At 38.8% G+C, this 21,749-nt stretch overlaps 1 protein-coding gene across 1 annotated transcript; it reads left to right on the top strand.

The window, feature by feature from the left end:
- Positions 1–689: 689 nt before the first annotated feature.
- On the top strand, positions 690–21,694 carry nt5dc3 (5'-nucleotidase domain containing 3). The gene is made up of 14 exons (XM_012880398.3): positions 690–981; positions 2,574–2,746; positions 3,650–3,724; positions 3,810–3,865; positions 4,909–4,999; positions 5,085–5,222; positions 7,730–7,790; positions 7,972–8,074; positions 11,674–11,775; positions 11,885–11,966; positions 13,673–13,759; positions 18,847–18,987; positions 19,083–19,147; positions 19,255–21,694. Exons 1-14 carry the CDS (start codon positions 690–692, stop codon positions 19,526–19,528), a joined length of 1,740 nt encoding a protein of 579 aa, XP_012735852.2. The 3' UTR covers positions 19,529–21,694.
- The last annotated feature ends 55 nt before the right edge of the window (positions 21,695–21,749 follow it).

Below are 21,749 nucleotides of genomic sequence, written 5' to 3'. Positions count from 1 at the left end.
TTACATGAACACAGAACGTTACCATACACAATTGGCTTCAAACACAACGGGCACAATTTTCTTTATCTGCATAATTTAGAATATGTCTTGCTTCTTTTCTTATTTAGTTTATTCTGTCACTGATCTTGTGGTGTTTGTATCTTGAGATGTTATTTTTATTTAATGCTGCTAGACTGTGGATTTTCAACCTAATGGACAAATAAATAATTATTCTATTCTATTTTACAGAACACCTTCCACCTAAAATCGCAGAGCCAAGTATTAAATGGAGGTATTCAGGATCTTAATTTTAAATTATCATACCTTTTTATCACGCCAAAGCAGGATTTATTCTAACAGTTTTCTTCAATCATAACTTCAGATGTCAAAATTAAAACTTGAAAGGTTTTCCACTATCGATTTGCTATGCCTATTTTTACTTTCGTATCTCGATAACTGAGAACACAATCTATAAGATATATGCGATTCTTCGGATCATAAATATTTTCTTCTGCAGGTTATACCAGAACTGGCATAAAGCCAGACGCATCGGCCTCTCATTGGCTGTGACCTTTAGAAACGCGGAAGTGACGTCAGAGCTGCCGCGCAGGAACAGTTTCGGTGTTTACAGAGGAGCCTGTCCCGCATGCGGCCAACTGCTGGGAGTCCACAGCGACCTCTGCACCGCTCGTCCCGCGGAGAACACTGCAATGGCGCCCCTGTGCCGGTCCCTCTCGTCTCTGGTGAAACGCACGGAGTGTCTGCGGAGAGTGGGTGTTTTCAGCAGCTTTCAGCAGGACCTACCCGAACACCCGATCAGGTCTGGCTGGTGGAAGAGGAATTTCCGGGCGGTCTCCTGCGGAGGAGCCGCGTTCCAGCCGCTGCTACAGCAGCCCGGAGCCAAGACCTGCGCCGCATCTGTGAGCAGCAGCTCCTCAGAGGGTCGGGACACTGCAGAGAGGCTCTGGTCCGTCTACAATGAGACCAAAAAACAGACTGAAGGTATGTTGTTGTTTTATTTATTTAATTTTCCCCTGATGATATGGCTGCATTTTTTTTTTCGTTTGGAATAAAGGCTGTATGTGCAGCACTAAATGCAAAAACACCATGGCTTTATAATGCTGCTGAGCTATAATACTCTGTTATTGTACAGCTTTGCTTTAAAAGTCCCTGTATACCACATGGCTTACAGAGGAGCAGCTACATTATAGCTATTATTTTGGATAAAATATCACTCATCCTACGTATTTGAGGGAAAGGCAAACTTTTTGGCCGTTTTGTTGATCCAGATCTGTTTATTGTCTGTAGGTTTTGCACTGAGACACTTTTTAATTGAGTTGATATCTAATTGGCATAATACATTGTCCAGTATTTAAATAATAATAATAAAATAAATCAGCAAATGCTATTCATTGTAGGCACTGGCCCATTTATCGCCATCATGCTACACCAAGGACCGCCATACAGTTTCTGTTAATATTGGAATATATATTCCTTATGACAACACAGAGCTGCCATTCCTCCTACAGTTGTTGAGCAGGTCAGCTGGCTGAAAGACGGCTGCTACACTTTTCCCTCGATCCCAAAATGATGTTCGGAAGTATTTCTGGATGTCGAAACTGGAGGAGGGCGACCCATTTTTACATTATTAATGTCTGTTAACGTCTGGCAGCCAACGACAGGCTCACTGCTGGAGCAGATAGCCCAACCAACTCAGCAGCTCGTTCCCACTGTTGCTCTATAAAGATCAGAACAGCAAAAAGTATAATATTGTGTAATATTGATAAAACTACAACATTTAACATGTGTTAAAGGGAGGATGTCATTTTGACATATCCAGCCCAGTAGTGATCAGCACCAGCTGGTAGAAAATGCTCTAATGTTATTAAATACCACTGTTAAATAGTAAGAAGCAGACCAGTTACATGTAATGTGTTCACTCCTCCTGTATATGTCCCTCATCTGTTGTGGGCGGTGTGACATTCTGTTTCTGTGCATGTAAGACAAACGTTCATTGTTGAGTTAAAAAAGCAAAGTGATAAACCAAGCTGCAGATGCCACAATTTCTGATATTAAGGAATAATTCACAAATTCAAAAAAAAAATAATAATCTAAGTAATGCGTTCTAGCTGGATCCTATCAAATTATCCATAGTGCTTATTTTAAACACTAATAATGTGGAAATATTTTTATTAACCATGTCAAGTCGACTTGTAAGTCACTGTCCTTATTTAACCTAGAAATATTCATTGAAAATTAGATTTTCTCAAACTTAATGTCTTATCCGCACGTGGTCTGAACATAGATGTGTAATAAACTATTAAAACGCCTTTCTTGAACAGACACAAAAAAGCAACTTTGTGCTTTTGTGTTTTTTTTTCCTTCTTTTTTTTACTGCAATCCTGTATTGGCAGGAGGTGATTTATGGCACTATGTGGGGCCTAATCCAAGTATATTAAATTGTTGCATTCAAGAAACTTGTTCGTCAAAGGTTATCCAGCCTTTAGTTGCTTTGTAGTGGCAATCAAATAAAATTAAGCCTCAGATGTTTTTCCTCTTGATCCCCCCCCCCCCCCCCCCCACTCCCCATTCAGTAATATCTACCAGCTCTGTTGACCCGGACATCATTTTTGCAAACAATGAGATGAGTCTACGAGACATCGAGATCTACGGTTTCGACTATGACTACACCCTGGCGTTCTACTCCAGCCAACTCCACACACTCATCTTTGACATAGCGCGAGACATCCTCATCAACAACCACCGGGTGAGGTGCCACGTGCGGCTCTTTTTAAAACAGCACCGCAGAATTTTTAATCTAGTGACATAAAACAAAACTTTAAAGAGTGCATCCATTAATGCGTTGTCATTGTTCGCCTTTATTAAGGTTCCACCACAGCTTAGAAAAGTATGGGATTTGATGATTAAGTGATTTTTTCCCCCCGGATCTGGATAAGTGTGGAAGGGAAAAAAGAAAATAAACACTGGAAACATGAACCCATTGTTTGGATGATAAATATCAGAGTTTCCTATTTTGTGTATAGAAGCGTGTTTACAGGGAGGTTTTGTGTTTACACATTGAAAATGGCCTTAAATGTGGTAAGGAGATCTCAGAAATTTTTATTGTAAAATGTATTGAATTCCTAAATACAAGATGTTTTGGAACCCTGCACTGCTGGTTCTGTAAATGGATCCTATTTTAAAGGGCTCCACAATATTGGGTATATATCTAAGTTTAAGGCAACTGCGTAATAATGTGATGTCAATATTGATTAACAATACCCCACATTGTTTTTCACCACCCATTGAATCTCAGCCACCAAAAGTACAAATCAAGTGTGGTGGTGGTGGTGGTGGTAATGGGGGGGGGGGGGGGGGTGAAAGCCCATCCTACAGGGCAGATATATTATTGGCATGCAGAAAGTGTCATGCATGACACTTGAAATATAATATTCTACCAAATATTGCATGCAAGGAGTTCTTTGTGGCGGTGAGATTGCACAATTTGCTACTCGATTTGAAATATTCTGCAGCTCTGACTTATACCGGGTTGTGACGCCACCTTTTAACTGTTTTAGCCTTATGTTCAGCAGATTTTATATTATCTAACCTTTTTGGTGTTCTGTTTATCATCAATGATTTTCATTTCAAATTTGGTGTTTGTCTTTAGTATCCAGAGGGTTTGCGGAAATATGAATATATCCCAAATTTTGCTGTAAGAGGGCTTCACTATGACGTCCAGAAGGTGAGTGAAATTTCTCCTCAACAAAGCTGTAAATACAAATGTTGCAAGTGTTGCCTTGTAAAATAATTTCTCCGTTTTGCGACAGGGACTTCTGATGAAGATAGATGCCTTTCACTATATCCAGCTGGGAACGGTTTACAGGTATTTCCCTCTCCTCATCTGTGTAGAAGGAAATTCTAAAAATTAATCCCTTATCACTTTCAGAATAGCAAGTTTTTCTGATGTAACAAATATTTCTGTTCTGAATTTTAACTTAGATGTATCCGTTCACACTTACAACCTTAGTAATTTATTGGTAATATACCGGGTCAAGGTCAGGCGTGAATAAAGCCAGAACTAATTTACCAGGTAAATCTGACCTGGGACTTTACCGGGTCAAGACCTAGTATCAAACCCGGTGTTAACGTAAGACTAGCAGGGGAAGTGCTAGTCTTCGTTTAGCACTTCCCCTGATTTCTAATCATGATGATTTTTTTGTATGATCTAGAAAGTCAGATATTGAAGTTAAATAAAACTATCCCGTCTTGTAGCTTCCCTTTATTTTCAACCATTAATCTTAGTGATATATGAACACTAAAATAAACCTAATAAACCAAGCAGATATTTAGGCTTTACGTAGCCACATTATCACCTAAAATCAATATAAAAGTTCATTTTGTATTAAAGAAAATGTAATTTACAAAACTTTACTAACTTTAGTTTCTTGGAGCTGCAGTCATGTGCGAAGGTCATATGATCGGAGCGCCCTTTACTCACCAGGTAACTGACACTACACTGCCCTCTGCTGCAGCCTTAGTGAACTGCACATAATTTAAACTACCGCTGGAAATATTGAGAACCGCAGCAATGTTTATATATTTCTAAACCACAAGTCGACAGATGAATTTTTGTGTTGCCAATTTTTCATTATTGACATTGTCGATAATCTCGACTAATCGTTGCAGCCTTGATCAGCTTGATCAGTTTAAGCTACATCCCTTGCATTACTGCCACCTGCAGGTGATATTAGGTACATCCATTTCACCGTTGCCGGGTTAAATGTGAAAAGAGCTGACCCGGTAATTTACAGGGACTAATTTGCATGTGTGAAAGCGAATTCTTGATCGACCCTGCTTTAAATAACTAAATCATTCCAAACGAAGTTATTAGCGAAAAATGTTGAATATTTCCTTATTTTTATGCAGAGGTCTTCATCCAGTGCCCGACGAGGAAGTCATTGCCATGTATGAAGGTTCCCACGTTCCTCTAGAGATAATGAGTGACTTTTATGGCAAGGTGAACCTCATTTACACGCTTTGTAGATCTGACTTAGATGCTGAGGATCCAAATGTTCACAGTAATGATGACCACTGTCCTGCAGAGTACACATGGCCACACCATGAAACAGTTCATGGACATATTCTCCCTGCCGGAGATGACCCTCCTCTCTTGTGTCAACGACTTCTTCATGAGGCACAACATCGATTATGAACCCGTCCATCTCTACAAAGACGTGAAGGTAAGGTTGCCATGTCTTCATTGCATCGTTTTTTTTCCATCTGCCAGTGCCCGTGTGCCTGTCAGCACATGACGTCCTACCATGCAGCGCTGTTCAAACGCATTTAAACGATTCCGCATTTTTTATGTATTTTCTGGGGGACTTTGTGTGACAGACCAACACAAAGGGGTGCATAATTATGAAATGAAATGTAAATAATGATGAACATTGTTTTCGACATTGTTCACCTGTCCACGTTGGGTACGTTTGTATTCAGCCTTCATGAGTAAGCTCTTTGTAGAACCTACCTTTTCCAGCGATATCGGCTGCAAATGATAAGCGTTATCTCTCTGCCAGCCTTACACATCTTTTGTTTTTGCAAAACTCCTAAACTCACTCAGATTGGATGTATTGCATTTGTGAAATCCTTGGATGTCTAGGACATTCAAAAATGTGATTAAGTTTTTATCCAAACCATCTCATCGTAGCCCTGGCGGCTTGTTCGGGATTGCTGCTCTGCTTGAAGGTAAAACGCTGCGTCTGCATCTCTTGCTGCCTCTAACAGGTATTCTTCTAGGGCTGCCCTGTATTTGAGTGTGGTGGCCTAGTGGTTAGAGAGCCGGGCGTTTGCATCGGGGAGATGTCACTGGGTTCTTGAGCAAGACCTTTGACCACAGATTGCTCCCCGTGAGCCACCCAGCGTGGCAGCACGCTGCTCCCGAAGGGAAGGGTGTAAACGCAGGGACAAATTTCCCCTCTGTGGGACTATAAAAAGGGAAATATTAACTTTTTTACTTTCTTTCATTTATCTTTCCATCATCTCTGACCACCCCGCAGTATAATGCTGCCACTGCCGTTTTCACGGTGGGGAGGATGCGTTCTAACCTGACTCTCGCCAGATGTATTTCGCTCCGTCTAGCTTCAATCACATCCATCTGGGACCTCTCCATAGGAATGGCCTTTTTTGTAGGCTGGGCCTTATCAAAAATCCTTGCATATGATTGGATAAGCCATTTGTCTGTCATCTTTATTGACGTGCTATTTCAACCACTCACCCCGAAGCCAACGTGACGCTGTGAGAGCGATGCAGGAAAAAACAAAACTTTTTTTATTTTTATTTTTTTTATGTGTTTGCGGCTCTAGTGGCACACGTTTTATTGACAGTGAGCTGACAGGAAGAGCGGGGAAGACACATCCCGGACCGATCGCGTTGAGGACTAAAGGCCTCCTAATATGGCTCGCGCTAACCGCTCCGGGGCACGTCCGCGTCCGCCACGGACGTGCCCCGGCAAACAAAACTTGCCAAATCCGGTCGGTAGAAGGGCGAAAACATCGTTTCCACCAACAAAAGCCTTCAGAGCCGTTCTCTGATGTTCTTTTAATGAAACAATATTAGGTAGATCGGAGAACACGAAGAAATAGCAGCATCAATGTTAACGCTTGCTTCCTCGATGCGAGCCGCCATTGCTATCAAAACAGTCTCATGTCACGGTCGCTTCTCCACTACGTCACATCTATGAAACTCCAGCCCTGCTTCCTGATTGGCTGGACAATAAAATTGGCTGGAGAAATCGCTCTCAATGGGAGATGTCCCAGATGGATGTGAGTGGAGCTAGGTGGAGCGACAGCCATCTGGCGAGAGTCAGGTTAGAGGCGTTCAGGATTATGTACGGTGTCAGTTTTCCGCCACAGATACTGTTTGCGAGTTGCTCAGCTTTGGCTTACTCTGATCTCTTACATGACCTGCAACAACCTGAAATTTGTAAACGATGAATCTTGACATTACTTTTAATGTTGGTGACTGTAATAAAAGGGGGAAAAACATTTAAGGAGTTTAAAAAACTTCCCAAGGTTGATAGTGCAAGAGCGTGGCTGTTATTACACCTCGCAGAGCACAGCGACACTCTAGCCATTCAGTGCCATCTTAATTTTAGCACTAAAAAAAGCCGTGTCTAAATTTAGTCGAGTAATTTTGCCACCAGCCATGTGGCTCTGCGACTTCACAGGAAGAGCGGTGAGAAATCAGCGCCGTGTTCTCCCTCTGAGGCCTGCTGTCGTGCTGCTCCTGTCTCTTCTCTGTGACACTAAAGCATTTTCTCTGACAGATAGCTGTCATTAAAAGCCCACCACACGTGCTGTGTTTGAAGAATCCGTCTCATCTTTTCAAGGACGCCCTCCTTAATTCCCCCAATTTATGATTCAGTTTTGACCTTTATGATTTTGAAACTTTTTTTGCCCTCTCTTGAATTTTTCTTGCATCAGCTAGTCTTTGAATAGAAAGAAGGTTTTAGGTTTCCCCTTAAGTGTTTTTTTTTTTTTTACAGATTCATTGGTTCAAAGGTTTTCTCACTGTGACAACAAAGCCTCTTAACTCCTGCTTTCTTCCCATTGCATTCGTATTCAAGAATGAGCTTGCTTGCGCTTCAAGCCAACTGTTTATTTGCAGAGTAAAGTTGCTGTCAGAGCTGAATACTAACTGTGTGTCACTGACTTTCCGGCTGAGTGCTGTTTGCTTTACTTCCTTGCAGGAAGCTATCAGAGATGTCCATGTCAAGGGCATTATGTACCGAGCTGTGGAGGCAGACATTGGTAACATTCTTTGAAACGTATCTCTTTGTTTGAGGAAAAAAAAACCCAACCAAAAAAACGATACGGCCTTATCTTAGAAGGTGGAAACACACAGTTTCCGCATTGAGAGGTCATGATATTTAAATAGAGAGCACAATAGATTGGTACTGTTGACCCCTGTTTTTTTTTTTCCTCCTTCAAGAGAAATACATTTGCTATGGTGAGCAGAGCCACGCTGTGTTAAAGAAGCTCTCAGCGCACGGGAAGAAGATGTTCCTCATCACCAACAGCCCCTTCGATTTTGTGTGAGTAAGCTGCAACGTTGTTGGTTCACAGGAATGATTTGTATTATTTTCTGTTCTATTATTGAATTTATGAAACTGTATTACTGTGCCTAGCGAAAGTGTTCACATCCCCTCAAGATTTCCTTACATTTTCAGACCCCAAACTTTTCATGATAGAACCCCCCCAAGGCAGTGTGTTACTGTGAAAGTGTTAAAACATGCATGACGTTAAATTTTTACACAAAAATGCTGGAAACTGTTGCAATCATTTGTATTCAGCATTCCCCCTTAAATCTGACTCTCCTGAAGAAAATTCAGTTATCTTCAGAAGTGATCTCTTTATTAAAATAGATGTGTGTAATGTCATTCCAGTATAAATGCAGCTGTTCTGTGTCAAAAGGACAAATATTAGTCCATCACACAAATCTGGCAGGAAGAAGGCCATTGTTGAATAAAAGCCACAGGTGTTTCCCTGTGCACTAGGCTGCTAGCCATGTAGTGGACATAGTCATTTTGAAGAAGGTGCTCAGGTCAGATGAGACCAAAATGTAATTATTATTTTTTTGCTCACATGCTCAATTTCATGTTTGACAGAAAACTACCATTGCACATTACCATAAAAAACATACCCATGCTGAAACATAGAGGTGACAGCATGATAGAGATGCTCTCCTTCAGCAGGTACAGGGAAGCTGGTCAGAGTTCACCAAAAAGATGGCTGGAGCTAAATACAGGTCAGTCTGGACTGGAGCGGAAAATGGCTCTAAACATACAGCCAAAGCTATAATAGAAAAATTTAGATCAATAACAAATTTAGATCATGTGTTAGAATGGTCCAGTCAAAGTCCAGACCTAAATCTTCTTAGATTATCTCCAGCCCAACCTGATTGAACTTGAGCTTTTATTTCCAAAGAACAGTGCACAAAAAGTTCGGTCTCTGGACGTGCAACACTACTTGGAACATACATGAAAAGGCATGCAGCTGTAATAACAGTGAAAGCTAATTATAAATAGTATTGTCTGACAGAGATGGGGTTTGAATATAGAAACAAGCCACATTTATTAGATATTTTTCTTTTAGTTAATGGTAAGTAGAAATATGTAGCTATCTAGTGTGTAGAACGTTCTGCGTAATTTTTCCCCCACTTCACTGTTAAGTACTGCTTCGGGTTGATCTGTCACTTAAAAGCCAAAAAAACATACATTGAGGTTTGTGTTTGTAACTTGACAAAATGAGGAGAGGTTCAATGTTTTTGAATCCTTTAGGTTTATATTAAAGACCTCACAGATCAGAGCGCTAATATTTACCATTCTGTACACTTTTGCATCGGCCATGAAGTCCTTTGAAGTCAGAGCTGTTTGCACAAATTGAGCAGTTGGGAATTTGAGCTTCAAATGACTACCCAGAGCCCAAAAGCAATGAAGCCGCGTCCTCGTTTTAATAGTCTTCAGTATTCAGTCATCAAAGCCATAAGGATGGAGATGTCTACACATACTGAAGTCTGTTGATCCTTCACTATTATTAATGGAGTATTTTAAGCTGCTATGTCAATACAGATTTTAATTACTCAAGTTAAGAATTGATGCTGAAAACATTTGAATGTAGCAGATTTAATGCCAGCTGAGTCTGAGGCGCCTCAGAAGTTTGAGTCGGTGTTTCAAGCTCCTCTTTTTCAACATACATCTCCGAAGTGTCTCTGGAAAACGAGCTGTAATTGTAATTTGCCTTCAACTCATCAACAAAGTAAAGAATATGCACTGCAAACACGGAACTAAAAATAAGTAACATTTTCTTAAAATTAGTGTATCTGTCCTTGATTTGAGCAGGTAAATAATATGATCTGCCGATTGAATAAGATTTCTGCACTTAAAATAGAATCAATTCATCTTATTTCAAGTGCAGGATGTCTAATTATCTTAATTTAGGGGTCAAAATACTCATTCCATTGGCAGGTGATCTTATTTACCTGCTCATATCAAGGACAAAAAGACTATGTTTAAGAATAGTTTGCTTATTTTTAGATCCGTTTTTACAGTGTTAGTAACAGAATAACTGCTGCAACAGTGGATGAATGGGACTCTAAAGTTCTCCATTTAGATGGAAATACCAGGAAAGTGCTATATAAATACGATATTGTTTTTCATTTATGTAGTTTTAACTGTGGCATGCTCTCCAGGTTTTGTACAAACCCTTAAAACTCTAGCACTGAGCAACAAGTTTGCAGTGCAGACGTCCAGTTGCAGATGTAGAGAAGGAAAAGCCAATAAATCAGGGAGAAAATATTGTTACCCCTCTATGCCGTGCATTAAAACTGGACTGGTCTGAATTATTGACGTTTAAATTGATAAAACACTGCATTGTGTTTGTCTATGTTGTAAATTTGCCCTTTCTGTATATTTTCTTATTCTGATTTTTTGTTTTTATAGTCTAACCTCAGTATTTATCTCCAGGCTTCCATTTTCTATTCACTTTGCTGCTAGCACACCTGACTTTTCCTACTGAGGGAAAATATAGGATGTTTCTCTTCTACCCTAATGTAGTTGGCTTGCCTTGGCTGTGGTAGAATGTCAAAGACAAAACATAGATTTTATTGAGTGGTATTAGAGTGCAGAGCTTATTATTTTTATGGCTTAACGTCTGTGTCACAGGTTTTACAGGAACGCATTTTATTAATTCAAATATCAGTATTTGGTGCCAGCCCGGCTTTGAAGCGGGGCATAGATGAGGTACCAATATTGTCTTCCTGATCTGTAGGCTTTTCATACTTTAAACCAATATGCAGTTAAATTAAATTATCCGTGAGACTTGAGCATTTTTGTTTCCATAAAATGAAAATACTTTACTGAAACAAAAATAAACCGACGAGGAACGGAAGTAGGAAAGAGCCAGATGGCGATTCATCAAAATCATGGTACAAACTGGCAAATGGCTGGTAGAAAGCTTCCCTCTGTGAAGACTTAGAGCTTTTAATGTCGACAAAGTGCTGGTTTTATTTTACAGATCAGTTTGATTTGTCAGATGTTCTATGTTCTATCTATGTGTTCTATTTTAAACTTCGGTAACTGCGGCTGAAAACCAAATTTCCCCTTGAAAAACAACAAAGGTACAACCTGAACTGAACTAAATTGACATATTTTCCACTTCACACCTCTGTATAATAGATTACATTTGGAGTTGGGATAACTGTGTACTTTAATTGCTCATCTTTTTAGCTATCGCTGATTATCAGCGAGCATATGGCTCCGTTCGTGGCTTTCAAAGGGATGGATTGAAACAGTCTCCTCTCCTCTTCCAGTGTCTCTTCTTCATGGTACCTTGAAGTTCACTAAAAAAAAGGTCCAAATAGAAAAGTAAATAACAGGGTGGCAGCTGATGGCAGTGAAACGAAAGTATCTGCTTCTAGATTCCAGTTCGTACAAGCAATGTAACTATTTCCTGGTGTTTTGTTTTCATAGGTCGACACACACTGTGATGTATTATATTTAAAATGTCCCAGTATTTTGTAGAAAAGGTCAGTGTAACAACATTATCAGCACTGTGGCCATGTACCCCATATCACATCTTGATGTGTCCTTTGGCTCTGATCCCTAGTAATGAATGATGTCCTTGTTTTCATCAGGGACCATGGAATGAGGTACATTGTAGGAAAAGACTGGAGAGACTTGTTTGACGTTGTCATTGTCCAGGCTGATAAACCTAGTTTCTTTAACGACAGAAGAAAGTAAGTATTCTCCGTGAGTAACCTCAACTGCGCTCTCCTGAATATGACTGTACCTTTAGAACGTCGGTGTTTAAGCTATTAACTGGTTGCACTTTCCGTCTTCTCATAGACCTTTCAGGCGAGTGACAGACAAAGGTGTCTTACTGTGGGACAGAATTCACAGGCTAGACAAAGGGCAGATCTACAAGCAGGTACTGTGTCACGACATTGATATTTCATAATCCAAAAAACTGTAAGAAAAATAAACACATATTTGATTTAATCTGACAGTCCTTTGTCAATTATGGACTGATGTATGGCTGGGTTAATCTAACAGTGGGACCTCACAAACACTCCCAAAAAAAAAAAAAAACAATAGATGGGTTTAACCCTTTAAAGCCTGATACAGGTAATTGTGAACAAACGTCACAATTTTAATAAAGAAAATCTTTTTGGTTGCTTTAAAAAAATAAAACGGCACGCTTTCAAATTTTGTTTGCATTGTAATTGATATGTTAGACCAAAAAATACACATTCCTCATGCTTTCTGCATTTTTATATAGGGTGTGTAGAATATATTTATTTGTATGTTGTAAATTGTATGTTCAGAAAAAAAATGACTTTGTTGAAGAGGCAGGGGTCTCAGAAGTATTTACATCAAACCTGATACATTTGGATTTATAGGGTTACATGCATAATATTTAATGTTAAGGCTGCCAAATTATAGGTGAAAAAGACTCATAACCTGATTACTTTAATCCTATTTGATTTTTTTTTTTTCAGTTTAATGTTGCATTAAACATGCTAATAGGAAGAAATCAAAATCGTGTCTAATTTGATGAAACCACTTCATTAAACTCTTGGCAGCAACCAATAAAATAAGAAAAGTTAAATCTGGGATAATTTCCCTGGGATTGGTAAAGAATTTATCATTCAGAGAGAATTTTAGTTGAATTTACAATAAATTACTACATTAATTATTTATGCTCATTAAAACAATTTAACGTAGTGTACCAGTCAACTACAGTGTCTATGTTGACTCTATGAGCAACTCTTTGTTCAATTTGGCTAAAAGGCTAATGTTACCTAACCTGACACTCAGCAGATGGATGTCGTTCCACAGAGCTCCACACATCCATCTGGGATTGCTTCATGGGAGATGTAGTTCAGACGGAGGGGCCTTATCAAAAATCCTCTGATATGATTGGATAAACCACTTGTCCGCCATCTTTACTGACGGACAAGTGAAGCCAGCTGAGCCATTTGGAAGATCAAGCTCTTGGCAAACCCAGTCAGGAAACATAGTTTTCACTAACAAAAGCCTTCGAAGCTGTTCTCTGGTGTTCTTTTAAAGAATTAATATCCGATAGATTGGACAACACTGATGAAATAGCAGCATCAATGTTACCGCTTGCTTCCTCGCTGCGAGCCGCCAATGTCGTCTGAATCCAAACACTTGCTTCTCTGATACGTCACATCTATGAAAATCTGCCCGGTGATCCTGATTGGCTCGTCCATTCTAAGTGGTATTAAAATCTCAATGGCAGCGATTTCAGGTGGATGTGTGGAGCTCTGCGGAACAACATCCATCTGGCGAGAATCCGGTTACATGTTACCTTGAGTGAACAAAATCATGTGAGAAGAAGCTATTAACACAACCTACTCACATTAGTGCTACTATACAGCATCATTTTTCCACCTTTGCATTTCTTATTTCATATAGTGGAAGAGGTTCAGCCCAGTCTTATTTTTATTCTCACAAAATAACCCAATGACCCAACATTAGTCCCAAAAGCATAAACCTAACTTTTGGCTTAATAAATAACCCAGCAGTTTTCTGTGTGTATTATCTACTGTCATCACATGTATTGATATATCATAGTTTTATTGTTTACCTGATTCCTTTTTTTCCCCACAGGGAAACCTCTATGAGTTCCTCAGACTTACCGGCTGGAGGGGATCCAAAGTACTTTACTTTGGAGATCACATTTACAGTGACTTGGCAGTAAGGAGCATCCACACATATTTAAAAAAAATTGCAATTTTAATTAAAAGTGTTGTTGTTTAGAGTTTGAACAAAGAGGGGGAGTCTAGTTTTACCACAGAAAAGTGTGTATTCCTCTCAGTTCCTGGCTGTTTTATCTTCACGGTAATGGCCCATATTTATCATTCCAGACCATTTTTCACAATTCACAATAACCCCTCAATGGGATTCTCGGTTTATCAGATAAGACTCAGAAACTTTGCCGACACAAATACAGGAGTAATCAGCTCATTATCGGTGAAGTCCAAAGCAGTTTATTTGGAGCAACACAAAACAACATTGTATCAACCATGGGGACTTATTTAACCACGAGCTGGTGATTGAACAACTACATGCACATTTCACTCTAGTTTAATTCATAGTCGTTATTTATTGTTTTTGTTTTTTTTGTTCTCGGTTGATTCTGGGGATTGTGGTGGCCATGGAAGAAGGTTTAGATTTGTATTTTGTAAACCATTTCTGTTTTCATCTGACCATATTTTTGGATCCTGATTCTGTTTAAAGACCAAATGATTAGGGCTGTACGATTTTGCCAAAAATCTAAATTTCAGCCATAATTGCGAATTAATTTTGACTTTTCTCTGCATGAACCATAACCAACAAAAATGCCCTGTAGATAAAGATTTTTGTAAACAAGGACTATTTAAAACAATACATATTACTATTTTTATTAATCAGAATATTGTTATTCAAGAAAATAGCTTTGTGCGTTGTACATCAATCCATGTTGAACATAAAGTGCAACCAACAAACAAGTCTATGTATTAATGCTGTGGTGAGATTCCTGAAAGTTTCTGGTTAAAAAGTATGATTATACAAACTCTAAAATAAGTAATAAAATTATATTATGTCACTGCTGCAACTCTCTTTCCTTCCATGTGGAGACAAACCCACTTTAAACATATTATCGACCCCTAAAGGACCCGTCTGATCCATTAATTGTCACATTACCAAAAATTGCACACCTCTGCGATTTGGAAATTGCGTCTTTTAAAATTGCGATTATATTGCAACTTGATTAATTGTGCAGCCCTACCAATGATGACCAGTTTTCAATTTGCTAGTGTACTGCACCAAATTTTTATATTCAGTGTCCAAAGTTCCCATGGCCTTTGGAAGACAAGAACAGTACCATAGCATTACGGCTCCTTTGCTGTGCTTAAGAGTGGGCATCAAGTGTTTTTTCTGCACACCTTTCAGTTCATGCCTAACCCACCTGGTGACTTTGTTGCTGAACAGTTCAGTCTTGGTCTCATCTGACATAATTACATAGTTTCAGCTAAAGTTCCAGTAGAGTTTAGCAAACTGCACATCTTTTGCCTTGGGTTATCTCTGGAATCAACCCAAAACAACTGATTGGCATTTAGATAGTGATTGTTATGGAGAACTGGAGAGCTTAAGATGTTTGATTTTGATTTGAAATCCCCTTGAATTCCAGAAGCCATACCAAAATCCAAAAATGCTACGCCACAGTGTGTCCATCATGCCACATTTCCCCAGGAAGGTCTTATATTGTCGGTGGAAAGGACTACGATTGGATTAACAATAACAGATCACTGTGTGTATGATGGGACAAGAAAGAAACAAGCAAACACACAAAGAAATCCTCCGTTTGTCAAGGCTTTCCTCTCGGCTGCTAAGAATTTTGATGAATACTACTGTTAAATAATAGTGAAGATGGTGAAATCTCTCCAGAACATTAATTCTGAGCAAACTTGAAGTTTTTACTTCAACAGAGATAGAAAGTGTGGCTTGTTTCTGTTTTTCCTCAAAAGAAGAATGTCGAAGCAGTTAACTTCTGATCTTTGGTTTCCAAACATTTGTACAATCTTGGGAAAAGAAAATAAGAATGGATTCTCTACTCTTGAAGGCGTTTTAGTTGTTTATTTACAGAAAAAAAGTGTAAATGTGATAGAACTAGATTTTTGTTTAAGAGTTGAACCTGGTGGTTTATGTAAAACTTTCCTCAAGAAACTGATGTGGCTTTGCTGTAGTTAATGTCGCATCCTTTTCTGATGAAAAACATTTGGCATCACTTAAGCTTGTAGAAAATATATTGACATGAAATGCAAACAACACAACTTCACTACTAAAAAAAAAAAATTCTATTTTTCACCAAGAGGGTTGACATCCTTATTTTTTGCCCCAGGGTTTCTCCGCAAATTGAGAATCTGATCCTGTATAAGCCTTTTACCTCCTGTTGTTAGCCCTCGTGTCTTCCTCACAGCAGCTTGCAGCACATCACAGTCACGTCCCAAATTGCAATCATGTTAAGACCTTCTGTTTTTCAGCTTCGAAAGAATCGCAGAGTTAATTGTGCTTCAGGAGTTTACGATATGCATTGCTCGTTTAAAAGTGTCGTTTTTGCACTCTGGATTAGAAGCTGAAATAAAAACATGTGCAACAGAACCATGTACAAAGATAACCATGTTCACCCCTACCCTAACGTTCATCTGTGCATTTGGACAACTAATATCAGCTCTGACCAGAACGCTTTTGAAAAAGAGATTCTTTATCTCAATGTAACCACCCTGGCTAAGTAAAGGGTTTTTTATTCTTTTAATATAACTGCAACGCTTAAGTAATTCTGGTCCGGATTCTTTCTGCTCTTATTAGATGCTAGCTCAATGTTTGAAATGGATTAATGGGCACTAAAATGTATTATCTCCTATTCACTTTATCTGTGCAGATTGTTTAATGTCAGTTTATCTCTATCACTCCACATTTGTATCTCTAAAAGCACCTCATTTGTCGCTGCCAGACTACCTTCTGCCAATATATTATTTTCAATGGCAGAGTTTAAGTGCTTCAGAGATGTGTTTATAAATATGCATGATCAGCTGTGAAGAGCCATACTGAAAGATACAATTTGCATCTCTGGCATGAAGCCGGCTCAGTGGCCAGCAGCCCTAAGGCAGTTACGTTGTCGAGCCTGTTCAGCGCGATGAAACTTGACATTTGTGGTTCCTACTGACCACAACCTACAGTCAGAACCCCTAGTTGGTGAATGAGATTAAGGCTGTGAATAGGCACAGAGGAGAAATGTCTGTAGGTTACTGGGAAGTTGATTCAATTACGCAAAGCCTGGGAATATGTTCCCCACCTCTGGATGGGTTTGTGGTAGACATTTTACTCTTCTATAATGTGTTAGCTCTATAAAGCTGATTGAGCAGTTCTGAATCTGAAATCAAAACAAACAGAATACAACTTAACAGAAAACACATGACAATATACTATATCTTGTAGAAAAGACAAAACTACGCGGATACAAAAATCAGGGCAGTTTTAAAATAAAAACAACAAAAATAAAAAAAGTGAAACACAAAAACTTTTCATCAAGCAACAAATCATTGCAAAATTGATATTGATTATAAAATACTAGACCAGGGGTGTCAAAAGTGTGGTCCAAGGGCCAATGGTGGCTCCAATAATTGATTCTGTGCATCATTTCTTAAACTTGGCTAAATAAAAGAAGGATTTTAGAAGAAAGGTGAAATGACAGGAGTTTGTTGGATCTTGTTCCCAATGAAGGAGATTAGGACATCATATGCGTTGTTTTAACTGGAGCAATACGCAAAAGCCTTTTCAAGTTTTGGATCTATAATAATTTACAGATCCCTTTTCGAAAAAGATAAATACACCAATTTGTTTTTGTTAGAATATTAAATGTTTGTTGTTGGTAAAATGATGGAAAAGTTCACATTGAAATTGTTGTTGTGCTTTTAGCTTTAAAAGATTTATCTACTTTCCACCTGACCATCTTTGCCCATAAAGCACTTTTGGTGCGGCTGTTGTAGAAGATACTAAATATTACAAAGAGGAAAATGACCAAAAAATGACATCAGTTTTTCTTAAAACAATACAAAAGAGAAGTAAATAAACCAACCTAGCTGTTCATAAACAACTCTTTTTAAACCCCCTCTTTCAACAATTCATACCTCCTATTCATGCTCCGACCTCGTCCTATCCTCCTTCCTCTCCACCAAATCCATTGTTTATTTACAGTGCATTGTTTATTAGTTCTCTTCTTAGTTAAGTATTTTTAAACCATGGAAATAAACTTGCCAACATTTCATGTTGAATTTATTATTTATTAATTTTTGAATATTATATATGTCAAGACATATTCTCATTAATTGTGGTTCTGTTCCCATTTTTGCCAGTCAACATTTATGAATTAAGACAGTTTATGACCGCTGATTAGTTGTTTATATGAGGAGCGGAGGTGACATCAGTCCACCTCTTGTTACACAGTTTTACTATTATCTTAAAGCAAAGACAAAAGGATTACAGTGTTGGCATTTTAAACTCTCCCGAGAAGCTTATATCATTGATTAGCGCAATAAACGTGGCTGACATTCCAAAAACAGCAGGCTCTGTGTACAGTCCCTTGTGAATGCAGATCATTACCTTTACTCTGAGGCTGCCAACATTTCCAAATCCAGTATGTTCCATATCATTCAGAGGTTGACCGTGCAAAATAATCAAAGTCTCGTTGCTGTTCTCTGTTTAGTCTTCCTGTTATCTGCTGAAAGTCTTGCTCTTTTTCTCATTGCCTGAATGAACGACATGTTCAGACACGTCCTAGAAAATAACATTTCCTTTTGAATATTTATTTATAATTTTGGCTCTTTAATCTTTGTGGTCCCTCTGACCTCATTATAAATACCTCACTGATATTAAAATTATCTAAAATTGAGACTTACTGTCAGCATCCATACCAAAGAGTGTGGTTTGTCAGAGTGATCTTTTAGTTCTTAGTGTGGAACATTCACTCACTGGGAAAAAAAATCTGTTTTTTTTGTTGTTGTTTTTTTAGCTTCTTGCCAGGCAGTCACACATCAGAGCCCTTTAAGCTCAAAATAGTCTGATTTTATCTGATAATCATCTCTTATAGACCGAGATGTTTACCTAGGCCAGAAATTCTCACTTTAATGGTTTATTATTTTCCTGCAAATCAACAAAGGTTTTTGTCGTGGGTCATTGTAAAATGGTTTAGCGCGCATACGTTTAACTCAACCTTGAATTTCTTCTCTCTTGACCATCAGGATTTGACTCTGAAACACGGCTGGAGGACAGGCGCCATCATCCCCGAGCTGAGAAAGGAGATAAAGATCATGAACACGCCGGAGTATGTCCACATGATGACCTGGTTACAGGCTTTGACAGTACTGATTGAACAGATGCAGGTCAGAGGACCATTGCAGACACTTGATTTAATCTTCTTATATCCCTCCAACTTGACATCTCCATGCTTAACATGCGTGGGTTTTCTTTAAACCAGGCGCACCGGGATCCAGCAACCCAAGCTGTTGTCGAGGAGTGGATCAAAGAAAGAGAAGCCATGAAGTAATTTAAGATGGATTTGATCTGAAAATCTTGAGCTATAAACAAACGTATAATTTACTGAGCAGCACAAATGCTAAACGTCTTTATTAAATTGGTTTTCTCGGCAGGCCGCAGACGAAGGACATCTTCAACGCCCAGTTCGGCAGCCTCTTCCGCACCTACCACAATCCCACCTACTTCTCGCGCCGACTCTCACGCTTTGCTGACATCTACATGGCCTCCATCAGTTGTATGCTCAACTACGACCTCCAGCACACCTTTTTTCCTCGACGCACCCCTCTGCAGCATGAGGCTCCCTTCTGGCCAGAACAAAGTTCCTCTGGGTTGGGCTTGTCTGCTCCTTCTTCTCCTCTGGCTCCACAGGACCGAAGCACAGTCTGATCAGACAGGGGATATGCAGGAGATAAAGATGGGACAATCTCTACAGCTCAGTTACTTAACTTTATGCTTTAAGAAGTGTATTTTAATAGTGTTAGGTTGTATTTTAAAGGGTGTAATTTTAAAAATGTTTCCTTCTCAACTTTGCTCAGGCTTGTAGACCATGAGTTCATTTCAATGTCCCAAGCACAGAATCATGCAAAATAACGCAAAAACAAACGAATCAAGTAGAAGCCAGCTGCATACTCAGTCGAAAGTTGCTTAGGAGCAATGATGCTGAGCCTAGAACGTTATCATTATGGTAGTTTCCATAATGTTTCCAGTTTCCAGCTCACAGTTTAGTCCATAAAAGGAAGATTTATGTTATGCAATGAGAAGGGGGATGCTATCTGAGAGCAGTAACTTGAATGAACGCTTGTGACAAAAACTGTAAATTGAAACGTCAAAAATTCTCACTGCGTTCAAGTTGGATGCTGCAATTTCAACTCCTGACCACCTTTATTGTCCTGCTGCCCAGGGACACCAGCAGTCCCATTTCTCCCAGTAACCAGAATGCTTTCTATCAGCAAGCTTAGCAGGAATAGTGCAAGTCACACTTTTACACACATAATCTCTCCGTTTACTCAGAGTGGACGACAGTCCTGTCTAGAACATTATTCTTAGGACATCGGCTTTCACCATACCCAAACTCTTGTCATCTACTGTAGATTTTCTTAGAAGAGCATGTTGTCTGGTACTAAAAAGTCACTTCAAGCTAATGCAGCCGAACATCCTCTCCATTTGTCTCAGACACAGAGGAAGAAACTTTGCTGTTCCAGCTAATTATTTCTAAAAGTGAACATTTTCTGACCTTGCTAACTTTATGCTTGTTAACAGAAACTGGAGTGACTTTGGTGGTCTGGCTGTTCACTCCCTGCTCATGCTAGTGGTTTTAACTGTGGCATAAATTGTGTTGTTTCCAGGTCCCTTTGGGTTCTTCCATCCCTTAAATCTAAAATTCACGTGGCTTCATTACTCTGGGGGTACACTTTGGTTGAGGAGAAAATTCTCAACTTCATCTATGTTTGCTCACTCCATTGTTTTTCTGTGTTGCTAAAAGGCAAACTCTCATCCGCCTGCCATATTTAATCAAATCCATTTGTGTGTGTGTGTGTGTGTGTGTGTGTGTGTGTGTGTGTGTGTGTGTGTGTGTGTGTGTGTGTGTGTGTGTGTGTGTGTGTGTGTGTGTGTGTGTGTGTGTGTGTGTGAAGAATACTGTCCATTCTCTGATTTTTCTTGAGAGATCTCCAAACACTGTGGTTATCGGCTATGAATGGAAGCGCTTTCCTGTTTTAGTGAGTTTGACTCTAAAGGCTCTTTTTTTGTTTCAGAAAATGATTTTAATACTACTTATCTGGTTTAGAAAATTAGGAAAAAGTTAATTATTTATTTAAGTTTCACATTTTAAAGAATTTTTTTATTTTTATTTTGGCTCCAAAATACTGTATATTCACCCTTAGCAAATGTCAAAGATGAAAACCATGTTTTGATTATTCAAACATGTTATTTATTTTATTTCAGATATTTATGTCTTAAGGAGCACTGGATGTATTACTTTTTAAGCAAAAAGCCTTTGTGCTTTTTTGCGCAAATGTAACGTTGGGTGGGTTGGATTTATTTTTTAGAATAGATGCTTATTACGTAGCTTAAACAGTAGGGGGCAGTCACACACCAGGTTTAACGTGCGTTTGTGTTTTCGCCTTATTGTCTCTTGCCTTCCCTGGTGAAATGTTTTTTTTTTTTTTTTTTTTTTTTTTTTTTTTTTTTACATTGACATTATATTCTCCATTGCCTTAATCTGTTGTTCTCATTACTGCAGGTGTTTTTATATTAGGCTGCATTATTTTTGGTTCATTTGATTTGTGCAAGACTGAAACCAGTTGCACAATGACGTTGTAGGATATATTTTTTTTATTACTGGTTTAGCCATTTTACACCAAACTCAGCCTGAATGTCGTTGTGGATGTTGCTGTTTCATCATTGAACAAAAAAAAAAAAAATCCAAGGTTATAATGATTTTAAGTAAATAGGGGAAGTTGTTTTCTTTACACATCGTGACTTGAGACCATGTAAAGCACTAATACATCATGTACAAGGGGTTCATTAAATAAAGTTATGGTGGCAACAGCCTTCACATAGTCTGGTTGTATTAGTTTATAAAATATGTCCTCTCCAGGATTAGATG

The sequence above is a fragment of the Fundulus heteroclitus genome, chromosome 2, assembly GCF_011125445.2.
Source record: "Fundulus heteroclitus isolate FHET01 chromosome 2, MU-UCD_Fhet_4.1, whole genome shotgun sequence".
Taxonomy (NCBI): Eukaryota; Metazoa; Chordata; class Actinopteri; order Cyprinodontiformes; family Fundulidae; genus Fundulus; species Fundulus heteroclitus.
The sequence above is the reverse complement of the archived record's forward strand: the minus strand, read 5'-3'. Positions and strand labels throughout refer to the sequence as shown.

Bases quoted from the DNA above. Each gene is read 5' to 3' on its own strand.
- nt5dc3 (XM_012880398.3), top strand. From the start codon at position 690: ATGGCGCCCCTGTGCCGGTCCCTCTCGTCTCTGGTGAAACGCACGGAG. The intron at 2,747-3,649 runs GTGAGGTGCCAC...GTTTGTCTTTAG, and splicing joins TCCTCATCAACAACCACCGG to TATCCAGAGGGTTTGCGGAA. The intron at 13,760-18,846 runs GTAAGGAGCATC...CTTGACCATCAG, and splicing joins ACATTTACAGTGACTTGGCA to GATTTGACTCTGAAACACGG.